The sequence below is a fragment of the Drosophila virilis genome, unplaced genomic scaffold (assembly GCF_030788295.1).
Source record: "Drosophila virilis strain 15010-1051.87 unplaced genomic scaffold, Dvir_AGI_RSII-ME tig00001317, whole genome shotgun sequence".
Classification (NCBI taxonomy): domain Eukaryota; kingdom Metazoa; phylum Arthropoda; class Insecta; order Diptera; family Drosophilidae; genus Drosophila; species Drosophila virilis.
In genome coordinates, this window is record NW_027212833.1 from 423,619 (window position 1) to 433,687 (window position 10,069).

At 35.4% G+C, this 10,069-nt stretch overlaps 1 protein-coding gene across 6 annotated transcripts in view; it reads left to right on the forward strand.

Moving 5' to 3' along the window:
* Positions 1-8,879, forward strand: part of LOC138911529 (lachesin-like) — a 202,912-nt gene extending 194,033 nt beyond the window's left edge. For 5 of the 6 annotated variants that reach the window (XM_070210854.1, XM_070210855.1, XM_070210857.1 and 2 more), the window contains one exon: positions 8,093-8,879. In XM_070210854.1, the coding sequence (XP_070066955.1) occupies positions 8,093-8,245 (153 nt within the window). In that variant the 3' untranslated portion in view covers positions 8,246-8,879. The remainder of the gene's footprint in view (positions 1-8,092) is intronic. The other variant, XM_070210858.1, reaches the window with a different exon arrangement.
* The last annotated feature ends 1,190 nt before the right edge of the window (positions 8,880-10,069 follow it).

Below are 10,069 nucleotides of genomic sequence, written 5' to 3' on the forward strand. Positions count from 1 at the left end.
ATTTGTTTATATTATTATTTAGTTTGGTTGCATCAGGGCTGATCATCTCTTGACCAATTCCTAAAAAATTCTAGCTCTAAGTCAATCTAATTATTGCGATTTTTCAGGCCGCTTGTTCATCATTTTACTCGGGTCGCCATGTAGAGTACACGACGTTATGGCGTCAGTTTATATATTTATTTGTACTTAGTTCAAATAGCTTTTGGCAGTTTATAATTCAAACTTTGCATAATTATGTTAAATGGTTTCATTAGAGAATTAGTGCGCGTGCAGCTGTGAACTTCCCGTACATAGCGCTTCCGCGCATTTGCCTATGGGATGAGTGGTCAGCGCTTATACCGTAAGACGGCGTAAGAAGTTAGTCCTCAAATGGCCTATCATATTATATTTGATGGTATTACTGACTTGCGCTTATGTTTAAATTATTTCCGTTTGTCTATGGGAATGTTTATGATTGCAAGAGCTGTGCTTAGGTGCATGCTGTATTAAAGCATGTATGTATGTTTAATTTGGCGGGGAAACAACAATAAGTGCAATAGTGTTAACATACTTAGGTCCAACAAAATAGAAATTAAAAAAAAGTACAAGTACAAGTACAACATAAGTCAGACTTCAAATTAAGACATCAAAATAATATACAGAAAACAGCACTATTCACCCGCTGTATATAAGGCAATCAGACACGAAAATTTGATAAAACAACAATCTTACAATAAGAACAACACTACAACAAACCACACATATTGGAAATGCTACATATTATTATTAACACACCCACCAAAAAACGATTAAACTATCAGAAAGACACAGAAAATTGCGCTCACTTGTAAAGATAGAAGGAGACATCTCCGACCCCATAAAGTATATACATTCTTGATCAGCATCAACAGCCGAGTCGATATAGCCATGACCGTCTGTCTGTTTCTATGCGAACTAGTCTCTCAGTTTTAAAGCTATCTTTATGAATCTTTGCAGAAGTACATTTTTCTGTTGCACGCAGCACATATCGGACCATTATATCATATAGCTGCCATAGAAACGATCGATCGAAATTAAGTTATATGAAATATATGACAATTTGTTTATCAAGATATCTTGACCAAACTCGGCATTTATTAGATTTACTTTGCCTCTCATATATATGCAAAATCCTATATAGATCAGATCACTATATCTTGTAGCTGCCATAGGAACGATCGGTCGAAAATTAAGTTGTTGTATGAAAAACATTTTTCTTTATCAAGATATCTTGACCAAACTCGGCATTTATTACGTTTACTATACTCCTCATAAAAATGCAAAATCCTATTAACATCAGAACAGTATATCTTATAGCTGCCATAGGAACGATCGGTCGAAGATTAAGTTGTATGAAAACAAATTTTGTTGATCAAGATATCTTCTAGATATTTTGATTAAGCACGGCATTTAAAGATTTCACTATGCTCGCTTCATTTTTGCAAAATCTTATTTACATCGGACTACTATATCATATATCTGCCATAAAAACGATCGGTCGGTTTTTTGATTAAAAACTTTTTTTGTATATCAAGATATCTTGATTAAACTCGCCATATACTATTTTCTCTGTGTTTCTTAGAAACTTACAAAGCACTATAAGCATTATGAAAAGGTTGGGTTTACAAGGTTATTAGATCTTCGTCGTGCCGAAGAAAGCCTTTCTTTCTCGTTATATGGTATTTACTTTTAGCTATAGTACCTCATGTATGGTATGTTGTGGTGCGACCGCATGTAAATGAGTTTGCACTTGAATAATTTTATTGCATTAATCATTCGCTAGTTATGTAGACGTGATGGTAGCTGTCCCTCCTTATGAGCGGTCGGCTTAGGATTGATTTATTCCCAGTTTAGAAGCTTAATTTTCTTGCTTAACTGAATTGTGTTTAGGGACAGCTTGTATTCAGAAGTGGAGCGTACTTATGGACATAAATGAGTATGTACAAATATGTTGCGCGTGCAACGATATACTTTATGTATATAGGGCATCGATAATGGGCAAACGACAAGTGGCCAATTATATCACATTTGATCGGAAGATTTTCTTAGGCTTTATAATTATTTTTATTATTATTATTCTTTTTATACCCTCAACCAATTAAAACTGTGTTAATAGACTTTATTGTATTTGTGCAAAATGCAAATGTGTGTAACAGGCAGAAGGAAGCATCTCCGACCCCATAAAGTATATATATTCTTGATCAGCATCAATAGCCGAGTCGATCTGGCCGTGTCCATCCGTCCGTATGTATAAACGCAAGGATCTCAGAGCCTTTAAGAGCTATAGACTTGAAATATTAGACGTAGGTGCTCTTAGTGCCTGCGCAGATCGGGTTTGTTTCTGATAATTGATAACTTACTCCGTTTGCAAGCAATCGATAAAAATCGATATCGACATCCTGTTTTTTGAGCAAATTGGGTAAATTATAAGAAATTATCATATTATACATAGGCAAGGCATTATTATAATTAAAAGAAGTCATCAAACATGATATGTTGCTTCTACAATATTTTATATATGTCAAGTATCTTTCATTTTATATCTTTGGCCACCTCCTCGCTCTCACCAAAGAGCTATAAATCAAGTTAATAACCGAACTTGTATTGGCAACCAATTTAAGCCACAATTTGAATGTAATTGAATTTTTCAGTATACACAAATATTCTATGGTACAATAATATCTACTGTAGAAAATTTAATAAAGATCGGTTAAGAAGAAACCAAAGTTATGTGCAACTGCGCAACTGTACACATACACATTCATGCGCGTCTGCTTCGCATTCTAACAGCATGGTAATTGCGACTTTTTTCTGTAATGCTATTTTAGTTACTTTTTATACCCTGAACCCATTGAAAATGGGCCGATCTAACCGATCTAGCCATGTCCGTCTGTCTCTCCGTCCGTCCGTATGTATGAACGCAAGGATCTCAGTACGTATAAGAGCTAGAGACTTGAAATTTTAGATGTATATGCTCCCAGTTCCCGCGCAGATCGAGTTTATTTCCGATAATCGATAACTTACTCCGTTTCCAAGCAATCGATAAGGAAGCCTTATGTCAAGTTTGGTGACTCTTCCTTTTATTATTTACCGAAATTGGCCAAAAAACAGGATATCCATATCGATTTTTATCGATTGCTTTGGAACGGAGTAAGTTATCGATTATCGGAAACAAACTCGATCTTCGCGGGCACTAGAAGCACCTACGTACGTGCTTAGGCAAATCTACTTGATCTTTTCCTGCGCAGGAGTTTTTCTGTTTACTTTGGTGCCTGGTAGTGACTTTCAGGACATTAACTGGTAAGACTTTGAGTTCTTGCATGGTTATTCTTGATAACGCATCCGCTACATGATTAAATATCATATAATATCAAAATACTTCATATTCCTCTAGTTATAATCTCATTCGTGTTAGTTTTGAGCTTGGGCTTACCATTGAGACTAAATAAGTTAACGTTCTATGATCTGTTTTTACTATGCTTAATGTTTAATTTGCCAGTGGATTGCTGCTAACCCGTGCTCTGTTATCGATTTTGCGCTCTCACCTTTTGTGAAGGTTCTTGAGGCGTATGCTACTGGTAGATGTGTACCATTGTGTTCTTGTGTAAGAACTGCAGCGCACGCTTGTTTACTTGCGTTGGTAGTAATGCAAGTTCTTTGCTGTAATCGGGGTATTGTAGCAAGGATGGTCTAATTATTTCTGATTTTAGATATTAAAAAGCTGACCATTCAAATTTTACATTCTTTTTGCATAAACATGCTATGTGGGGAGAATAATACGAGAAGTTTTTAATGAAACGTCTATAATAATTGCAAAATGCAACAAACCTTCTAGCGCTATCTGCGTCCGTTGGTACTGGATATTTATCAACGACATCGTATTTTTTGTCATCTTGTAGGATACCCATGTAAGTGCACTTGTCACCCAGAAAAGTTACTTCGTGCATGAAAAATGAGCATTTCTCTGGATGTAGCTTAAGGTTGTATTTCCGACAAACCTCAAACACATTTGTTAGGTTTTTAATCATGTGTTTTTCGGAACAACCAATTAGGTATCAGTAAGAGTGGGCTGTTATACAGATGGTTCAACGAATTTTTCGCGGATTAATTTATCTACTTGAGATTTAATTTCTTCTTTATCTGTATGTTCAATTCTATAATTTTTTATGTATACAGGCTCCTTGTCTTTTAATCTCAACTTTTTTTAAAGTTATTTGTAGAGATTATTTCCAGTCCGAAAATGTCACTGTATTCAGTGCAAAGTTGATTTAATAGCTTAGCAAATTTCCACAGTAGGTGGGTGTAGAATCTTGTATCTACTGATTTATTTATTTATTTGTTTATTTATTTATTAATGGTCGACAGAACGAGTGTCTTCCTCATTATTCTAAAGATTGTACAATAGAATTATATGCTAAAAGCCTAGTTAAAGGATACAATTTTCTAAATAGCATCACCGACCGATGGAGGTGTTTTATTTGCCATTCCGGCCAGCTGTGCCCCTTTTCACAGCTAATTTTGTCAGTGACGCTATTAGAGCCTACATCTAAGCAGAAGGTTGTAAGTAGGAAAAAAGTGATCTCAAGTGAAATTAAAAATAATCTTAATTTGCTATATTAATAAAGAAAATACAATAAATAGGAAAGAAGAAAGTAAGAAAATTGTTAATAAAGTAAAGCAATGTAAGTTAGATAAAGAGTGTTAAGTGAATAGGACAAAGAGAAAAGTAATGGGAAATCACCGACACGGTGGGGGAAAATTTTTCAGCCTGTCCGGCTAGCTATGCCCCTGCTCATAGCTGAATAGGTTGATAGGAATTATTTTCAAAGTCTACTATTTCATCGGTATATTAGGTGTTTAATAGTCGAACGTAAGTGGTTGTTGAATCTGTAATACACGCTCCAATAAATATACCATTTTATTTCTTGATTTGGTATGATAACTTGTTGGTCAATTGACTTTCTTTTAATTCGTCCAAATACTTCATATCGGGCTGGTAATAGAGTGGAATTGGTTTCGCATATATGCGTGATTGGTATATGGATGTACGCTTTAATATTTGTTCTAACAGACATTTGGATTTCGTGAGGCAATCCATGTCGATACCACCATCCCATAATATAGGAAATTTATCATCCACGCTATGAAAATTATGACGTATAATGTAGTTGTCTGACCTAATTTCGACATAAGCAAGTCCAATAGAATTTATGGTACCTTTACCAAGTCCTGTTATTTGTGTGCTGCGGTATTGGTCTATGTTATTATAAGTATCTGAACTTGATTTTAAAATGGAAATATCTGCACCTGTAGTGATTAAAAAGGTGGGCTTGCTGCCTGTATTTTTGCTGAGATAAAGAATATGCATCCCGGTTTCCGAGTTACTTTGGGCTACCCTTATATTGTTTTTGTTATTGTTGTGGCCTTGATTTGAGTTGCCACGGCCTCTATAATTACCGCTATTTTGACCTGCTCCAGTATTGTTATTATTGTAGTCGCCTCTGTTGTATGTTTCCACTACGAGGAGAGTAATTTTGGTATTAAGGACAGAATTAGATTGTCTGGTGGCTGTTCTGTGCAATTATCGACAAATTTGGATATGACATGATTCATATTATGGAATGTGCCTGGCTGCATGATAAGTTTTACCTTATCTATAGCGCAGTTCTTGGTCATGGCCTTTACAGCGTGGACTGTCGTATATTGTGTGGCTAAATCTGAATTTAGCCAATCATTAATACAATCACATATTAGAGCTTTTGCCAGTTGTACAACTTCTTGTGATTACGTGTTGGCAGCTTTGCTCTTTTGCTGTAGGCTTAGGAGTTTACGTAAATATGTGAGTGGCAAAATTATCGCTTTTTTAAATAAACAGCCGACCGAGTTTCTTTAATTTACATAAGCACCGTAAAGTTTTTATTCCAAAACTCAAAAATTGCGCTCTCGAAGTAAGGGCTCCATTTTAGGTACTCTTTTCGCCATGTTTAATTTCTAACAACTGTAGGATTATGTTATTATTAAATTTCTTGTCTTAAGTTGCCGGTTGCCTTCGTTGATATATCAGCTGTTTATGGTTATGATACTTTACTATATTTCAAAACATTGATAAAAATCTCGATTAATCATTGCACAAAACCCGAAATATCCGGGCCGAATTTACACATTTTTCAAAAATTTGCCTTTTATGAAAAATGTGTGAAATGTGCTTTCTTATGGGGAAACGCACAGGGCGCAATTCACACATTTTGCAAAAATGTGACATTTTCAGCAATGTGTGAGAAAAGTGTTTAGTGGACAGAGGCAATTAAACTTCTCACGTTTTTCCCTAAGAATGGTAACGATTTGCGTCCATTCCATTTGTAGACATTTTTAATTTATCTGTACAAAACACAATAATGATGTCAGTGGGTCCTCAAATTGATTGTTCTTATTGTTTTGTTTATTTTGGAATGCTACAAAATCTAATGTTCTGCCTAATATTGGGTGTTTATTAATTATTGATTTTTGCAATTGAAGCAGCGGCTTAGAACTTGTCTAAGTTGTTGGCTCGACTCATAACGATTTTTCAGAGATTTTTTATGGAGAAGATAAATCTACAGAAGGATGTTGACGGGAGCTTGTTAACTGCACATAGGGAGTGGTGTCTACAAATTCTACCACATTAACTACATTGCCAGTGTCATCATCTGCCTTTAATTGTTTACCCCCATTTTCCTATACAATGACTCTTGCCAATTTTTATATCCTGAACCCATTAAAAATGGGTATAAGGGTATATTGTATTTGTGCGAAATCTAAATGTATGTAACAGGCAGAAGGAAGCATCTGCGACCCCATAAAGTATATATTCTTGATCAGCATCAATAGCCGGGTCGATCTAGCCATGTCCGTCTGTCTGTCCATCCGCCCGTCCGTCCGTCCGTCCGTCCATCCGTCCGTCCGTATGTATGAATGCAAGGATCTCAAAACCTATAAGAACTAGAGACTTGAAATTTTAGATGTAAATGCTCCTAGCAGATCGAGTTTGTTTCCGATAATCGATAACCTACTCCGTTTCCAAGCAATCGGTAAAAACTGAACTGGAAATCTTGCTTCTTGAGCAAATTGGGTAAATAATAAGAGCTAGAGCCACCAAACATGATATGTTGCTTCTAAAATATTAAATATATATCAAGTATTTTTCATTTTGTACCTATTGCCACCTCCCCGCTACCGCTCAACAACTATAAATCATGTTAATAACCCAACTTTTATTGCCAACCAATTTAAGTCATAATTTAAACGCAATTGACCTTTTCAAAATACACAAATATTCTATGGTACAATAAGATATACTGTAGAAAATTTCATAAAGATCGGTTAAGAAAAAACCAAAGTTATATGCAACTGCGCAATTGAATGGGCAGCAGCTTTAAGAATTTCTGTATACATGTACACACACACATTCATGCGCGTCTGCTTCGCATGCTAACAGCATGGTAATTGCGACTTTTTCCTTTTTTATTCCTTTTTTATCATAAGTTCTTAATTACTGGTGTGGCTTCTGAGTAGAGGCATAGCAAGTGGTGCAGTCTGTCGCGAGTGTGAGCCCCACCGGGGAAAGAATTTTTTGGTTTTTCTTGGTGTGGCTGTTGAGTAGAGTCGACAGCAAGTACTGCTGTCAGTTGCGAGTTCGAACCCTGTCAAGTGAACTTTTTTTTTTTTAATTTATTTGATGTTGGAATAAGAGGGTTCAGGGTATTCCCTAGTCGGGAGCTCCCGACTAGACCTCTTGTTTTTATTTATCTTTATTACTTTATTACATTAAACGCGTACGTAACGCAAGCTGTATTTGGTGTTGGTAGAAGAGGGCTCAGGGTTTCCCTCAGTCGGAAACTTCCCACTAGCGTCTCTTTCTTGTTATTAATGCTGAAGCGCAAGCTGCTGAAGCGTAAGCTCCACCTAGTCGGAAGTTCCCGTCTTTGCAGCAAGAATGAATTTATCAGAATGTCAAAATTACACACAAAGTCAATGTTACACACAAATTATTATTTTAATCACACAGTATAATTATTGTTGTCATTACTAATTTCAGACTTCGAGTGATGGAAATCAAACTACCAGCACACTCTCAATAAACTTAAGCAAAGCCGATGCTGGAACGTTTTTATCATGTAAGGCATACAATCATGCTATTAATTCTGATCCTCTAGAAGATGGTTGGAAATTGGATATTCAATGTAAGTAAATTTATTGTTGTCGGCGATATTTGCAGGCAGATTCGGCTTCTTTCACTTGACTAGGAGATCGAAATTATCGCGAATTTATAGACAGATATACTATTTATAAACTATCTTTGACGTTGTTGTTGCTGAAGCTTATCATTAATTTCAATTTCATACAATTACATTCGTTCACCGCAAAGGATGAAACTACTTTCCGTTAGCAAATTCAAGTTATTGCTTTACCAAAAAACCAATTTTCTGCCGAACAGCACATTTTATTTAACGCAACTAAATCAGCAAATACGCGATGTTAGGTGTGGGAGATACTGGAGCAACTCAAAAAGGAGCAATTTGTATTTCACACTCCATTTTGTTAAAGGCATTTTAAGTGTAATTTAATTATTTGAGACGACAATCAGCCTTCATCTGTTAAGAGCATGTAAAAAGCGGGTGAAAAGCAGATTAAGGATTCGAAACAATTCGGAACATCATGCGTACATTCTCCAAGGTAGTGAGTTTTATGAGAGAGTTCTAAATATGAGAAGATGGAACAGCATTTATGTTAACTTTAAAATGAACTTGTAGGAAATACCATCCGAAGGCTTGGAATAATCTAATAACAGTTGTACCAAACTTTTTGGTTACCATCTTATCAGACTCAAACAAATTTTTAATTTCAACTATAATTATTATACTTTTTTTTTGTACATTTCTATAGTATATGAAACAATCTTTAGTCCCCGACATAACATTTTAAAGACTTTTAGTTTAACTTTAATGTATCCCACCTTCTTCTGATATTCAAGTTTATATGAATCATATTACTTGTATTAAAGAAGTTTCTTCACACGTGCGGGATAATGACCTATTAATGGTGTTGGGTGATTTTAATTTGCCGAACATCTCTTGGTCATTATTCACTGCTGACAATTTTCTAGTGCCCTCAGCACAGCACGATTTTATAGACTGCATGCTTGATCTTTCGTTGTTTCAAATCAATTCAATTTCTAATCATATGAATAGAACACTTGGCCTTTTATTTGTTAACGACTAACTTATTTCTAATGTGTCTAGGTCCCCTCCTTTATCTCTTCCTGAGGATGTCTATCATCCAACTTTAGAGATTACAATGCTAAATTATAATCCTTTCATTTCGTGCTCATCAGCCAATAAGCCCCGCTATTGCTTTCGCAAAGGAAATTATTCTTTGCTGAATGAGCTTATTTATTCAACCGACTGGTCTTTCTTATATGACTCAGTTGATATGAATACAGCCATTAATTTTTTTTATATCACCCTAAACTTCCTCTTAAATGTGTGTATTCCTAAGTCAATTCCTTCGACTACTTTTTCAAAACCACCCTGGCTTACTCCCAGATTATCACATCTAAAAAATGTAAAATCCAAATATTTTAAAAAGTTTAAAAAGTCTGGTTCGTGTACAGACTTGGCTAAATATTCCATAGCCAAGTCGAACTTCTTTCTTCTTAATTCTCAATGCTATGAGAATTATCTAATTCGTTGTAAAAGGCAATTCGCCCGAAATCCGAGACAGTTTTATAATTTTGTAAACTTGAAGCGTAAATCTTCAAGTTTACAATCTTCTTTTTTTCTTTGGGTTGGATAAAGCTAGCAATGACACTGATTCTGCTAACCTCTTTGCTAATTATTTCACACTCCTCTCTCCTATTAGCTATAAACTCTCTAAAATCTTCTTACTCTCCTGGGCCGGACAATATTTCTAGTTGTCTACTCAAGGAGTGTAGTTCTTTCCTTTTTTATCCATTGCTAAAGCTTTTTAATCTATCCCTTGAAACTTCTGTCTTTCCATCTCTTTGGAAAGAATC